Raw genomic sequence first — 17004 nt, 5'->3', positions numbered from 1 at the left:
AGATGCAGTGGATATCCTAATGGATCAAATTAAGTATACGGAAGGAAAGACTATTCAAACGGAAGCAAAAGGAAATACAGTTATAATATGTAACTAACCTTGAGAAGCTCAGTAACTGCTATTATCCGTTTGATTTTTTCATCACAAGAAAACGAAAGCAATCTGTTGAATTCTTAACCATAAATAAGGCAGCAAAACTGTTCTTTTATAATGCTATTCCAAAAATTTGTCTATTTAAAAGGAATGAAAACAAGCAATGGCCTTAAGCTTATTTTATAGAGTGTTACTTTCCACAGTGTTGTGAAGGTGAGGAGGCAAAAATTTCCCTTCAGTGAAAGGTCTGAGAGAAGTCCAGCTGATCCTTCTTACCCACCCATCCCCTGGGACCACAAATCTTGCCTTATTTGTAAACTCTAACATTGAACATATGATGGCAAACTGTAATGTTTAACTAACTGGGACTTCAAAAATGCCGATCTAGACTTTATCAATCATCCTAGAAAGAAGCTTGCTGAGAAAAATTGTCTGCACTTGTGCTGGTAGTCTTGCCACTTTGAGTGTATTCTGCTCTAGCTTCAGCTCAACATACTCAGGGTTGTTTTATCTGGATTTTCCATACAGAGATGAAATATCTCAAAGAATATTTATGTAAATAAATTTTTATTTGAAAAATAGAATGACACTTTTTTTTCATATTCTACCAACACCAGGTGACTTGATACACCTTTAGCTATAAATAAAGGATAACTGTTTTAAGTATGCAGGCAAATTGTCACAAATATATGTGCAGCACTCCACCAAGTAATGTGCAGCATTGAATTGTCACTGGTAAAATGGTCAGTAACATTAAAAATTGTCACTGTTAAGAATTCATTGAAATATCACCGAATCACAGAATGGTAGAGATTGAAAGGGACCTCTAGAGATCATCTATCCCAACCTGCTTGCTAAAGCAGGTTCCCCTTGATCAGGTCACACAGAAACACGCACGGGCAGGTTTTGAGAACCTCCAAAGAAGGTGACTCCACACCCTCCCTGTGCAGCCTGTGTCAGGGCTCTCTCACCTGAACAGTAAAACAGGTTTTCCTTATATTTAAGTGGAACTTTTTGTGTTCCAAATTTTGTCTATTACCCGTTGTCCTGTCACTGGACACTACAGAAAAAAGTGATGACTCATCCTCTTGACATATGTCTTTTAAATATTTAAGTGTTAATGAGATCCCCTCTCAATCTCCCTATAGTCTCCTCTTACCTAAACTAAACAACCCCAGTTCTGACAGCCTTTTCTCATGAGAAAGATGGTCCAAACTCCTCATCTTCTTGGTGGCCCTGCGCTGGACTCTCTCCAGAAGTTCTCTGTCCCTCTTGAGCTGGGGAGCTCATAACTCGACACAGGACTCCAGATGAGGCAGAGTAGAGGCAGAGAAGAACCTCCCTTGGCCTGCTGGACACACTCTTAATGCATTCCAGAATGTCATTGGCCATCTTGTTGATGAGGTCACATTGCTGGCTTATGTTTAGTTTATTATTAACTAGGACTCCCAGGTCTCTCTCTGCAGAGCTGCTCTCCGGCAGGTCGGTCCCCAGCCGGTGTATGGGGGATTGTTCCTCCTGAGGTGCAGGACTCTGCACTTGTCCTTGCTGAACCTCATGAGGTTCCTCTCTGCCCAATTCTCAAACTGGTTGAGATCCTGCTGAATGGCAGCACAGCCTTCTGGGGAATCAGACAGTCCTCCCAGTTTGGTGTCATCAATATATTCTGTATTAATTTGTAAAACATAGCAAAAGTGAGGTTGTTTTTGTTGTTAGTTCCCAGACTATTCTATTGATGGACATCTACATTTTAAATCACTTCAGATAATATTTTTTGTACAGACTTTCATAAACTCTATAAGAAAGTATTTAGAATAGATAAAGGTTTTCCTTTCTACAGTTCCACAGTTTATACGTCAAGAACATAACCATCACATTGACACTATACCTTGAAAATTCCTCGCTTTTGGCATTGTCTATAGGACTGATTTACTACTGAATTACTTTGGAGCTTGTGTACATATGCTTCTCACATATGGGTATGTCTGTGGAAAAAATAAAAAAACAATCACTGATTGGTTGACTGAACAAGCCTTTCCAGGCTTACATTTACATATGATAAATAAATGGTACCTATCTCAGGATGGGATAAGCCAATCTCTAGCAATACCTATTTAGTTCACTTGACTAGTGAGGGAATGTTGACTATTTCTTCATTGCAACAACAAATTTAGTAGAGATTGATCTCACCATTAACAAAAAATCTCCAGAGAAATTTTAAAAATTATATTACAGGTATTCCAAACTTCTTTACTACAATTTAAACATCATATTTCAGAATAGCAGTGTGCTGAGTTTGAAGGACACTTAAGGGAAAACATACAGTTGAGCAACTATTTATTATATAAGTAAAAATAAATCAATGCAAGCAATCAGGCAGAAAGAATGTGTTTAAAATACATAATAGGCAAAGAAATCACCACATGAGGTCCTGATGTATCAGGACTTTGCTGCTTGATCCTTGAATACTATCTGACCACAGGACCTTAGGGATGTGGGAAGTATGTTTTAGAGAAGGAAAAGTGATATTGTTTTAGTGAATGAATTTTAAAAGATCCAGAGCTCTTACTAGTTACTCAAGTTATGGGCCAATTTTTACTTGCAGTAACATGCAGTGCTGCTGTTTTCCTCACAACTGGATTTTGTGTGTATTTTTTGAACAGTATTAAGGGCAAACAGAGATGGAAAATTCCTTGATTATGCACACAGAGATTTGGCTGTCTTATACCAAAATCTGTGAGAATGCAAAGGTGCACTGCGAGGTGTGAGTGTAGCCCAAATTCCCATCTGCTGGTTTTATTAACTGGGGCAGGTTGTAAAGCATCTATGCTCCCAAAATTTCTGGAGATGTAAACAATTTTTTCAATTACACCAGGCAGCAAGGTACTGCATCTGAACAGATTGAAGGCTGGAATGTTGATATAAAAAATTAAATTAACGCATGTGAGATTGAAACAATATCTAATTAAAATCATTTGAAAAATGACTTGAAAATTGAAAATGACATAATATTTAGCAGGCTGTTGCTAGTACAGCTACGTGGCTTTGACTTTTCTGCAACCATTTCCACTTCAGGCCTGGCTGCCAGTTAACTAGAAATTATACATGAAGCAACTATCTCATGCTATCACCCAGTAAAGACTGGAAGACAAAATACCTTTTGCCCACAGCCTGTGAACTTGTCCCTTATTAACTGAACTACAAAATTTAGTACGGGAACCCTTATTCTCCCTGTATCTGGCCACTTGAGTTAGTTATTTTTGTATCAAGATGGAGCATTTTGAATGGTTAAGTTGTGATTTTCACTTATTTACTTGCAGCTTGATACTCCTGCTGCCCAGGGGAGAGGAGTTACAGATTCACAGCCTGTAGCACCTGGAAGAAGGGCTGGGCACAAGTTCTCCCCACACCACTCTGTAGACATATACCAAAGTCACAGAGAATTTATCTTATGTTCCAGAAAGTCTGTTATTCTAAATGTGGTCTTACCTAAGTATCTAATTCAAAGTTCATTAAAATACTTTAAAATTGCTTCCAACAAAGGGAAGTGAATGAGGTGGGAAAAACCTATATTCATAGGGAAAAGACTTAGAGTGCTGAACTGAATGTCATTTTCCTCTGTCCCATTCTCATTTAGTGGTGTGAATGCCTCAGCAATTTCAGGAGATGCAAAGACTGTGCAAAGGCAAGTGTACTCTGAGACTATGTTCTTCTCAACAGGGAGAGAGTCCATTTATTATGGGAATCCATTTTCATTTAATTGCAAGGGTCAAAGATTTTAGGATCTGCTATGTATATGCATGGCACAGTGTGCGAGTCTGACAAAACATAAAGGCAGTCTTTCAGGTCCACTTTTTTAAGAAGCTTTCCTTATAATTGGAGTGTTCTTTGTAGGGGAGGAATGATGTAAGTTAAAAACTTCAATATTTGCTTAAGATTTAAGAAACTTTTAAAAACTTAAAAGCTTTTTAACTGGTAATAAACACCATCTCTCTGGATTTCCTTTCCTTTCCTTTCCTTTCCTTTCCTTTCCTTTCCTTTCCTTTCCTTTCCTTTCCTTTCCTTTCCTTTCCTTTCCTTTCCTTTCCTTTCCTTTCCTTTCCTTTCCTTTCCTTTCCTTTCCTTTCCTTTCCTTTCCTTTCCTTTCCTTTCCTTAAAGAAATGAAATGATTCTGAATTTGGCTCTACAAAAGGAGCTTTGCAACAAGCTGATGGGAAGAAGACAATTGTAGAATTCATCTGTAAATCTGAATTAATTGCCCTCTGTCAGTTTACTAACTGGCTGTCCAGTCAATATAGCTGAGGAGTCTAGGACAGGAATTTGCTCATTCTGAAATGGGTATGTAATAGAGGTTAGGGGAGTCATATGTCTTTAAGTAATTCTTTTTTCTACATTTAATTAAATATAGCACACCCTCAAAGTCAAATTCAAAGCAGAAAAACAAGATTTCCTTTTGTGTGGCACCATCTTCCCACAAATACTTTTCATTTTTAAGAATGATCTTCTCTGGACTGTTAAATCCTGCAGTAGCATGGGAGACAGACTGAGGAAGCCTCCTGTAGAAACCCTTTTCTCGTCATGCTTGTGCCAGTCTGTGCTCCTGCAAGTAAGCTGGAGGGTGCAACTGTGCTTGACAACCTGCTTTATAACAAACCTTTTGTAAACCACTCATTTCTCTGGGCTCCCTTCTTCCAGAAGTGCTATAATGAGACTGGAGGTCTGCTCAGAGCCCTGTATAACTTGCTTCTCCTAATAACCAATGGACTCTAAGGTTAAACCTGTCAACTACAAAACTAGACACTCAAATTCCTGATTATACCACTGTCAGATAACTCTGCTGAAAGAAATAAATGTTAGCTCTCAGAAAACACATCAGACCTCCCTTAGGTTAGTAAAGATTATGAACAGTGACAATCCCTACCCTTAAACACTCAGTAACCCCTCATCGTGCTTTCTAATAGAGCAAAGCCATTAAGTTGTACCCATTGTAATTTAGATCACAGAAGAGACTTCCACAGATTCTTTCAGGTTAAACTAACTGGTATACAGAGAGTAGGCAAAATTATTCCACTGTAGCTACGTGCTTAATTATATGGAATACTGCATAAATTGACAAGTGCAAAGAATTATTCTGATAAATTAAAATACTAATTAAATAGGCTATTGCAGAATTTTGAGAACATTATAGGGCTCCGCTTCTTCAGGTAATTTGCATATCCTTCATCTAGTGAATATAATTTAAAGGCCTCTTTTTTTGTGTGTTTGGAAGCTCTTTTTGTTTCAGTAGAAGATTAAAAAAGGGATTTATATGTTGCTAACTGGATTGAGTTTGGGCTTTTTTTTCTTTTTTTGAATAACTGTTTTTATTAGGCCTATTTGCTGATGTATTTGTCAGTTCTCTGTTAGTATTTTGAGACTTTAAACAGTGTCCATAAAAAAATCCACTTTGTTGGAATATACAATATACCAGCCTACCCAGAATTATCATTTTCGGTTCATAAAATTTGCAACAGTAACATTGTCTGCTGTTTATTTGTATTGGAATAAAAGCTAGCTAGGGTAGTACACTAAAATATTTTTTAAGATTTAGACCAATTTTCAAAGGCTCAGAAGTTTGTTCTTAAAATCTGAATGTATTTTCCCACCACTTCTTCCTTGTCTATCTATAGGCTATTAACTGTGCTTTATTGTCGTTAATTCTCAATTATAGTTACATGTAAAAAAAGACTAGTTATATTCACTGTTCAACAGCTTGAATCAGCTCCTTGATATGTAGTTGATGCTTCAGCTTCAGCACCACTGTTTTTGACAGAATTTCTTGACCTTCATGAACTGCTTGTACAGTTCAAGGTTAGCTTAAATATGCTTCTGTACATGCCTGGAGTGAACATGCTGGAGACTGTCCGCTGTGTCTCTCTCTAAAATCTGACAGTGCCTGAGCTTGACCATTTTCAGGTTATGAATTAATCAATAACACGTCCTACCTTCATGCCTTCTAATTTTGGCAGAGTTTATGTTAGCATGGCTGTCAGAGCTGTCCGTTGTGTTTTAGCCAATATCAAAGGGGGAAAGGGGCTGTTAAGTAAACTTGGTTTTGTTTTTAATATCAAAGCTTCAGTAATTAAAGTCTGCAGGAAACCTATACAGTGGAGATAAAATATGTAATAGTAATTATAAAATTCAGCAATTCAGCAAAGCCAATATTTTCTATTAGCTGTTGGTGTGTTAGGAAGTTTCACACTGGGATTTAAGCCTTGTTGTTTACTTATACACATGTATTTTACATACACTTTGCCGTGCAGCTTTGTTTATCCTAAGCTAGCAAAGAATCATTTATTGGATCATTCAGTTTCTTTGAAGGCAGCTGTGGGACTTTCTGTTTTTATAGATTTTCTGAACTTTTGCATTTAGTAGGAATCTGCCTTTCATGCATATGCTGGGTCTGAGGCGATCAGTATGGTAGCATCTTTGCAATTATGTACATTCAAAAGGGAGAATGTTGTTATGTGACATGGCAGGTCATCAGCCATCGGTGAAGAGGCAAAGTCCACAGTCCATCTCAAGGCTGGAAATCAAGCTCATTAGTTCAACAAGGACAAGTGCAGAGTCCTGCACCTCAGGAGGAACAACCTCCCGTACACTACCAGTACAGGTTGGGAGTGATCTACTGGAGGGCAGCTCTGTGGAGAGACACCTGGGAGTCTTGGTTAATAATAAGCTAACCATGAGCCAGCAATATGCCCTCATGGCTAAGAAGAGTAATGGCATTCTGGGATGTATCAAGAAGAGTGTGGCCAGCAGGCCAAGGGAGACTCTGCTCCACCTCTACTCTGCCCTGGTGAGGCCTCATCTGGAGTCCTGTGTCTGGTTCTTGGCTCCCCTGCTCAAGAGGGACAGGGAACTTCTGGAGAGAGTCTGGTACAGGGCCACCATCTTTCTTATGAGGAAGGCTGTGAGATCTGGAGCTGTTTAGTCTAGAGGAGACAGAGGGGGAACCTCATTAATACTTGCAAGTATTTGAAAGATGTATGTCAAGAGGATGGAGCAGCGCTTTTTTTCTGTAGTTTCCAGTGATAGGACAAGGGGTAATGGACAAAAGCTGGAACACAGAGAGTTCCACTTAAACATAAGGAAAAACTGTTTTACTCTTCAGGTGAGGGAGCCCTGGCACAGGCTGCCCTGGACAGGGTGTGGAGTCTCATTCTCCTGAGGTTTTCAAAACCCACCTGGATGAGTTCCTGTGTAACTTGGTCTAGATGGACCTGCTGTGACAGAGGGGTTGGACTAGATGATCTTTGTAGATTCCTTCCAACCCCTACCGTTCTGTGATTCTATGATTTTATGATTTGTTTTTTTTGAAATTCATACTGCACAACATATATTACATAGTGAAAATATAGGCTCAAATTACATAGTACAGGCAACTCTCCTCATATGGTCTCTGGGACTTTGGGTGGAATAAATATGTTTGTGAATATGTAAACTGTGACATAAGTTTTAAGTATGCAGTTTTTAGGCTGTCATCCTGCAACACAGGAGTTTAACCTTTCTTAGCTTTGGACTCCATGTTCCTATTTGCTTCATGAGTACCATATGAAGAAGAAGCAAAACCAAGGCTGTCTGGGTCTAAAAGACTGATAGAAATTTCCTCTCCATTTAAATCACAGGCAATATTCATCCATTGCTGAAGGCAGTCAGCAAATTTTCTCTGTATTAGATTTGTTTGAAGTTTCAGTACTTGAGTCTTTGCAAATGCAAACTCTTACCAAAATTTTTCCATATTTTGAATATATGAGGTGAGATTGAGCCCTAATAATACAACTCACCTCTGAAATATGTGTGAGTCATTTATGTTGCACTTTGGACAAACTAAGTAATGTATCAGTTCCCATTGCTTCTGAGAATTGTCTGCTGCAATCTGAACTGTTTTGATTATGTTTCAAAATGCAAAAATTGAAGAGTTTTTTTCACCAATGAAAGAAAAATCTGTTGATTCCTTTCAGTATTTTTATGTAAATTTACAGTATACAATATGTTCTATCACACTTCTTGGCCTTTCTGGTAGGAATGTTTCCTTTAGCAACTTAAATTGAAGTTTATTTATTTACCAAAGGAAAGATGTGTGTCTGCAGATGTGTGTAAGATATATGAGATGACTCATCGTATTAAAAGTCCATCCCTTTCCATTGACTGCAGAGAGAGCCTAGATGACTCACTCGGATTACATAGTCAATGACTAGATAGCTAAAAAGAGCAGAGTTTAACAAGGCTGCAAGGCTTCATTTCTACTCATAAATAAATCAAGCCAGATGCCTGGGTTTTGGTCATGAATCCAGTGGACACAGTTTGCATCTAGGTTAAATTTTTCCCATCCAAAACAGGATGACTTTAGATGTACCCCTATCTGGGAATAATTATATCCTCGTGCTGTCCTCAGAAGAGCAGAGATGGGCATTGTTTAGTGAGAATAGTAGTGGGCAAAGGCCAAAATCATGTGAAGACCATAATGATTTAAATGTATGGGCAATGGTAAGAGAGTGCTCAAATTCATGCCATGGCCACATTGGAGTTGTAAGTATATGTGTAGTCTTAGGGATTACAACCTCTGTTTTTCATTTAGCTGTTTTATGGTGGATTACTTTATTTCTGTTTACGTCTGTTTTGAATGCTGTTACTGATATAGAAGCTGATAAATAGGAGAAAAATAAATTTAAAACAAGTAAATGTTGTGCATTGCATCCTGGTATTGTGAAATAAACTATATATCTTACCTGCTAGGTAGGAGCCTGTACTTGTTGTGAAATGTCCTACACAGTGACAATGCCTTTGTAATTGTAAGGTGCTGTCCTGTCTTCACTGCAATTAAGACAGTGGGAAGTTTCCACTGAAGAATATTTTCCAGATTGTGTATGTGTGTTAAACGTGTGTGATACCGTGTATACAAGGGAACCAGCATTCTTTTGGCTTTCTTTTCTTTCTTTTTCATATAATTATTAACAATTAATGGCTTGCCTATGCATTAAAACCTGATTAGCAGAGTTTCTATCAGGAAAAGACATTCCATAGATGGCACAGGCAGAAACTTTCATGAATTTGTTGATGGAGGAAAGAAGGTTGGTTATCTTGTAAATGTGCAAAATCATGCATATTCCAGCTTTCCTTTTAACTCTTTCTACCTTAATTTTCCTTACAGCCATAAACAAAGAACAGCTTGAAAAAACAACTGGACTGAAAATTCTGCAGACTGGTGTGGGGGAGGTAAGTGGCTTGGGGATTTTACACTCTCAAAAACATTTTAATTGTTGGGTTTTTTTTTTAAGAAATCCTGGAACTCTTGAATGTTTGTGAGTCTGATAGTGCTAAGGGCCTTTTTATGATACAGTTGCATCTGTCAAAATACAATCTGCTGCACAAATAGCACTGTATCCCACAGAGAAAAAAATACCATCCTTCTGTGGAAAGTGCAGCCGGCTTTAAGAAATGCAGGTTTTTGCTTTGTTGTATCACAGGAACAAAATCCCCAAAAGATGAGCACAGCAACTGAAGTCATCGTTATTATTCCCCTTGGTTTTGATGGAGCACTGTCTCATCTAGATAAATGAAAGTTTAAATTTGGGATAAAAAGTCTTCTGATGTTAAAGGGAATCTGCCGGTGAATTACTTGCTTATTTTGGAGGTATCTTGAAACATAAATAAAATACGTCTGTTATTATAGTGATACCACTAAGCAAAAACTCCGCTAAGCAGTTCATCATTTATTAACCAAGATAATGCTATCTGTTAAGAACTTTGTATGAACTACAGTTGATTGCTAATTCTCGTGCTAATTTTCTGTAAAGTGATTTTTTTTTTTTTCTGTTTTCATTTAAGTAATTTTACTAGTGGTGAATGTTCACAGGGCTAAGCAAATGCCTTTTTCTTGTGATTGGATTAGTCACAGTATTAAAAATAAGAATTCCTGACTTGTAATATACTGAAGGAATTTACCTTTTTTTACTGATTTAAATTTTTTATATTTATAATATTTATCAGTTCCAGTCTAGGAACTTAACTTGCCAGAATTTCTGAGGTTCTTTGTGTCACTTTTTTCCCACTATTAAAAGACTTTGTCCTGAAGTGGTCTGTTGAGATGCTCAGGGTCAAAGCTGTAAGAACTAGAACTTGAAAACAAATATAGGTGAAATTAACAGAAAATAAAAGCCAGGGTCTTTCCTTAACTGAAGTTGATCTAATTAGTTGGGGTTCTCAAAGGTTCATAACCTCAAGACTTGGCAAATGTATCCTGGAGCATAACTGTACACTTCAGGCTGTGTTACGACTTCAAGCTGGAGTGAGCCTTGTCTTTGTGCTATCTTCAAGCCCTGGCTTGTTAAATAGCAAGAAACCCAGGACTGTGGCACAGACTATGGAAGTCACATTCCATAAAAAGTTATCCAACAAGACTCCTCATGCTAATGAAATACCTTCACGTATTTTGTCTGCTTCCAGTTATCAAATGGATTCCAGTTGGCTTCAGAGTAAGCTGGAAAAAGAAATCCCACTTCACCTCAAATGCTTACTGTTAAATGATTTTTTTTTTTTTAATCTTATATGTGACCAATGGAGAAATAAAGCGTTTTTGGTTATTTGAAATGCAAGAAGTTGTCACCTGTTAAGTGCGTCATTAATCTACATTGTAATAATAGGGTTGTTGTAACCATAATAGTCTAAAGATGTACAGGAGATATAGCCTCAAGGACTTCCTAGCTTTTTGTAAGACCAGCTAATAGAACTGGAAAATATGAACAAGTCCTTAGGCTTGAGATCTCCCCAATCCGGTTCTTATATTTGCTTTAGTAAAAGGCATTTCATATATACTCCCCTATATTTAGGCTAGTATAGATTTTTAAAATAGTGGTGGTGCTACTTGGATTAATAAAGACTTTGACAGAAGATTGTGCTTTACAGTCTGACAAATATCTATTTTTAGTAGGCAAATAGTGAAAATGGATTAACTGAAGGGAAGCAGACATTTTGGCCCAAATCTATTCCAGGTTGCATTTGAGATATGGTGATCAGCAGTGAAACAACCAAGTGGTTTGGAACATTAAGGTGATGGAAGAACATTTATTCAGCTGCTTATATATTTTTTGAATGTGAATTCTCTCAGCTGTGTACATTCCCCTTTCTAAGTCTTATCAGATATGATTGTGTATATAATGAATACATTTCTGTAGTCTCACCTACATGAAAAATAATGGAGTGCTGTAACCAAGCTGTTTCTTTGTTGACAGAGTATCAGATTCAGGCTATTTCAGGTTAAATCTAGCTATGTTAATCCAGTACTGCAGTTTGGTTTTTATTCACCCTGGTGTTTAATGTTGTTATAATAATAGAAAGTACATATTTTAAAATAATAAAGGACCCTTTTATTGAATAAAAATTTCCTTCACACCGTATGAATAGAATTGCATGCAATGGTAACTGTAAATCAAAGTCGAGGTGCTCAAATCAAAACTACTTAGGAATATACCTGTAGTTTTAGAATGAGAAATGGCCTTTTTGTTTGGACACTAGGTCAGATTCATGACAAAGTCAATGGGTATATAATCTTCACTTGCAGGACTGTAAAATAAAAAGGATTGTTTTGCATGGCAAGTTTCAGCTCTGAAATAGCTCAAGAGAATTACAGCTGAGATACTAGTGGCAAATGGAGTACCTGTATAAACAAATGCAGTAACACTTCTAAGCTCAACAGTAATTCATGTGTTGCTCTGGATAGTGAAATCTGTTTTACATGTAGGTCTATGACAACAGGATTTCTGCCTCAATAAGAAATGTGTACGTACCAATGACTGCTCAGGCCTTGGGTGCAGTAGAAGGAAACTGTCTCCCTGTGCAAGAGAGAAGTGCTTCTCAGAGGTCCTCAGTCTCCTGCATTCTCTCTCTCCCTCAAGAAAAGCATTTCAAACGCAACAATAGATTAAAAAATTCACACTGAGTCAAATTCAGTCAAGTCCAGGGAGGGCTGATGAATTGCTTTTATGTCACTGCATTAACATGTGCTATGTAGTTATTAACAACACGGGTCTGGAGTCTACCACAGCTACAATACAGTTCATCATCTTAGTGTCATTTAAAACATTTTCACAGCTTCGGTGAGGTTTTTTTTTCATAGAGCTGAGGTTAGCTGCATTGTATCAATATAGAGCAGGCCCTGCTTTAGCAGGATTACAAAGCTGCAATGTCAGAAGCTGGTCATGTGTCAGGTTGTTGATTTAAAGTTCCATACATTTCATGGGAAGGTTTGGATGATACACTGTGAAACATTGTCTGGACTTTGGGGAAGCAGAGCTTCTTTCAGGTCACTGTGGAACAACAGACCTTTGGTTGTACTTCCACAGCGCATCCACTTGCAGATCTAACATTTGCCAGAAGAATATTCAACAGTCCAGAGATCCAAAGAGTCACACTGGAGTTTGATGTGCTGCATATCAGTGTCAAAGTGCTAAATATTTTGGCGCCTATCTTTTTTGTAAGAAGGTTTTTATACCAGAAAACCAGGAATAACTCTACTATAGAGAAAACCAGTGCTGATGCTGAAATACTGAGGATGTGTGCATGGCTGTAGTACTGACTGCCTCTGCAGTTGTATTTCCTAAGATGCTTATTTTCTATTCAGAGTTTTCCAGCGCCTATAACAGCTCTAAAACTCATATATAGTAGCCCTTCAAGATTTCTCTAAGTCATTGTCATGCATGATGTTTTTGCCACAAAAATTCAGTTTTTCAGACCTTCTTGATTATTCAGATATATTGAAGCTGCTGTTGTCTTTGAGGTGTTTTCTTTTGATCTCTCATAGATGAAACAAATTTCTGAAGTCCTAAGGTCATCTTCAGAAGTTTAAGAACCTCCTATAGTTGAGTGTATGTGAGGTTATGAATATGTTTTGTTATCTATGTGTATATTTGCATAATACTGTAAGAGTCATAGTACTGGTGAAAAAAATGAAGAGCTAAGCAGCATTTAGTCATGATTGGTAACTCCATTCTCCTCTCTCCCAGCTTGATGTGGACCATTGCATTTTACAGAAATAAGAGTTGAATTTGTTGCTGTGCATGGCTGAGCACCCCTGTGAGATCATAGGGACAGTATTTGGTCTCACATGGAGGGAAAGTTTCCTTAGCAGCAGCACGGCTCCACCTGACTTTTGCTGAGTTCAAGATTCATCAGGGTCGAAAGACTTAGTCCCACAAAAACATTAGTCTAACAGGACTTGTACCCAGGAGCTGTTTTCCAGCTCGAGGGAACTCAGCAGGCACCATGAGCCACAGCCTGGCATAGAGGGTCACTGAGTCATCTGGATTTCCTGCCACATCTTTCAGGAACCACTTATTTCTCTTCACATGAGTACTTTTGAATTATTGCAAAAGCACAGTATTTTCCAGTTTAATTCTGGAAACCATAAAATCAGCTAGTTTGGTTCAAGTCTGGCTTTAGTTTAAGAAAATTTCAAATAATGATTGAAATGCAATTACTACGGCGTGGGAAAATAACTTTATCCAGCTTTTGGCTGAAACTTGTTTTCACCAGGAATAACAGGTCAGTCTTTCCAGTGGCTCAAGGAAGTATAATGATTCTAATCAGGCTTTGGAGACTAAATGATCTGAATCAAGGCCTGTAACAAACTGAGGGAATGACAGTGTTTCTACCTTGACAGTATCCACTCTGGAATGTATTCATTTAAATTAACTCTTTCAGGCTGCATTGAAACATACTCATAACTGGAACTGTCAATTTGATTGTAGGATTCAAATCATGTTCTCATATGGCAGACAGGAATTAAAATAGTTTTCTAAACCAAATGAAAATAATCTCCAATAAATGTAAAACAAACACTTTGCCGTACCTCTATAAATGTTCTAAAATGTTCTAAAAAGATTTTTACATATTTCCCCATATTTCTTTTATAGATATTTTGATAAGTGTGGAATTATGTTCATGTTGCGTAAAGTGATGTTACTACAATACAGAAATCTGCATTTAAAGATTCTAGTGAAGCTAGAGGATGAGACAGACTTGATGTACAGTGATGTACAAGCCTCTTTGAGGCAGAAGTCAGATTTGTAACATGTTATCTTCCTTAATCTTGCAAAGTTTTGTCATTAATGTCTGAATGTCCAAATTTTACCTAGAATTATATTGGCAATTTCCAGGAAGACAGTGTTTCGGAGCAACATACATTGCTATGGGCAAGACATGGATTAGGTCACAGATGGGTTCCTTGCTTTAAGGCATGTAACTTTAAAGCTATATATACAAATAAGAAAAATAATTGTTAAATGAAAAACTTAAAGGATTAAAGTCTTAGAAATATTCTTAGTGAGAGCATAATGAGGAAGATTTACCTTATTCTCGACACATAAATTATAGATTGTAAAGATGTGTAACCCTTAAAAATTCATAGATTGTATTTTACATAGAATGCTAATAGTAATATACAACTTTTATGGAGTTTTACTACCAGTGAATAATATCTCACTATTACATTCTGTGAGTGTACATGGATAGTAAAGTGATGCTAATCAGAAGTTAGTCCTACCGTAGTGTGTAGAATTAATGCTCCAAGAGTTTTAAGGAATAAAGCTAAACAGAACATTAAATTTCTCCAAAGAGCACAATGGAGCTGTATGGCTCATTTATTTAAGATTTTGTATGTTTTTGCAAAATGCATTTTAGCTAATATTTAGAGATAATGTTAATGCTGTTTATTAACTATTCATTATGGTACATAGCCCACTAGAGGGCTGCTTTTCAAATAAATTGCATCCAGACTGTTAATAAATAGTAAGATAAAAACAAGAAATATTCACCATGAATATGTATATCATTTTACCACATTATTTTGTCATATACTTTCTGTGACTGCATGTTATATTCAGAACATACTAAAACAATATAAATCATGGCCCCAACTTTGCAAAGCTTTAAAATATGCTTAGCTTTAAGCATATAGTTAGACTTTCCTTTTAAACTGCTGTTTAGAGTTGAAGAGATGTCTGGATGCTGCAGAGACTGTCTTCTGTCACATATCACACCATCTCTGGTTGTGGAGGGGCAAAGTTCCAATGTTTATCCCCTGTATTTGATTTGAATATTGCATAGCAGAGGTATTTTGACATCTGAATGACAGGTCACAGCTTCAGTTTGGAAATCAGGTGTCAGTAGTAATTTCTCTTCTTGTGTTCTGATTGTGACAACGCCCTCCACCTTCTTTACAAATTTTTAAAGAACACGACAAGGAAATGAGGAGATTGTAATGTTAAGAAAAAATACAACAAACTTGATTTTCAGATGTAACTATCAATGTATAATGATTTATGTTTTTCTCCTGAAACGGTATAAAAAGCACAAGTATTGAAGTGTCATGTTGGTTCATGAATTCCTTTACAGTAGCACTGTGTGATTTAAAGGAACAGAAGTGCCAAGTGATGTGGCAGTTGCCATGGAAACTACAGCAATTCAATTTTTATTCAGTATCATGTAAAATGAAACAAGATACAGTTTGCCTTGTGGCTTCAGGAACTTATGGATCCTACTAGTGTTGTTTCTTTTTGTATTTTTAACATTGTTCCATTAAAAAAGTAGCATATGTTTGTTTTAAGGATTTGTCTTGGGTTTAGGCCTTGCCATGCCGTTGTTTTTCATGAAGAGTTCTCCTTACAAACCGTTATAGAGAAAAGAGATTTAGATACTAGCCCTGACTACATAAAGAAAACTGCAGAGTGATTCTGCTTAAAAATCAATATTATTATCTACTCTATGATTTGGCAGCATGCATTTGATATATTCATAAAGATGGAACGTAGGATCTTTACATAGGAGCACATGACTGTACTAGATATCTTACTGATTCATGAAATTCAGCATCCACTCTCTACCAGCAGCCAGTTCATTATGACTCAAAGGAAAATAAAATCTTCAGTGGTGTAACGGGTTGGCTGGGAAAGCTATAGATTAAGATTATATTCTGTTTAACTGTCTGAAGTCTGAGCGATAGAAATTGTGAGAAGGGAGACTCTGCCACCTCCTGAGGCAAGAGCTTGGTCCTGTCTGGATATTCCCCTCCAGGTTGACGTGGAAAGCCGCTGGCCAGGACCTCTACTCTCATTCTCTAAGCATAGGTGATTGAGTGTCTTGGACTAAGATGCAAGCTGTGAGACATACAACCTTTCTGTAAGAATCCCTGGCATTAGGGACCTTATAGCTATATCAGCATTACTAACGTTACTCCCACGTTACTCTGTATTGTTAAATTGTTGACAAGATCACTCATGGTGTTTCTTGTGCCAACTAGTTCTCTTCTAGGCTGTTTTGCCAACCAAGTCCAACCAAGATGCAGGCTGGGAACTGTTCATGGGAGGCAGCTTCAGTGTGCTACTCTTTGGAGCACAGGCACTGAAGCATGTTTTCCTTAGAATTAAAACTTCAGCTACAGGTAGTGACTTTTTTTTCTATCTAGTTACAATTGCTGTGCCATTTATTGTAGGATATTTAGAACTAGGCTATAAAACTTAACATCTGATCTGCTTTCTGGAAGGACTGAAGATTTAGGAGCACATTCACATTCGTCTTGCCCAGAGTAGTTTTGCACCTCTATATCACTAATTTTCCACCTTTAGAGGCGGAATTGCTGTAGTGCTGCTGTGTGTCCATCGCTTCAGCATCTTTCAGGGTGCAAGGTTTTATGTGCTATATATACAAAGTCATATTTTAGACAGAATATTTTTAAAAGATTCTAAATTTAAGCATGAGTTGTGTTGAAGCGCAATTTTGCGGCATTTATTCCTTCAATTGTCAAGATTTATCCTGCTGATATAGCTTTAATTGCTTTGAGGTGTTTGAATTGCTTTGACTAAGCATAGTTCTAG

The 17004-nt window shown here is 37.3% G+C and overlaps 1 protein-coding gene across 1 annotated transcript in view; it reads left to right on the top strand.

Annotated features, from left to right (window-relative positions):
* PTPRN2 (protein tyrosine phosphatase receptor type N2) overlaps positions 1-17004 on the top strand; it is a 656903-nt gene that overhangs the window by 411911 nt on the left and 227988 nt on the right. Inside the window, exon 12 of the mRNA XM_061996660.1 lies at positions 9288-9352. Coding sequence (XP_061852644.1) covers positions 9288-9352 — 65 coding nt within the window. The remainder of the gene's footprint in view (positions 1-9287; positions 9353-17004) is intronic.

Source organism: Colius striatus, chromosome 5 (genome assembly GCF_028858725.1).
Source record: "Colius striatus isolate bColStr4 chromosome 5, bColStr4.1.hap1, whole genome shotgun sequence".
NCBI classification, from domain to species: Eukaryota; Metazoa; Chordata; class Aves; order Coliiformes; family Coliidae; genus Colius; species Colius striatus.
Note: the sequence above shows the minus strand (reverse complement) of the source record. Positions and strands in the feature narration are given on the sequence as shown.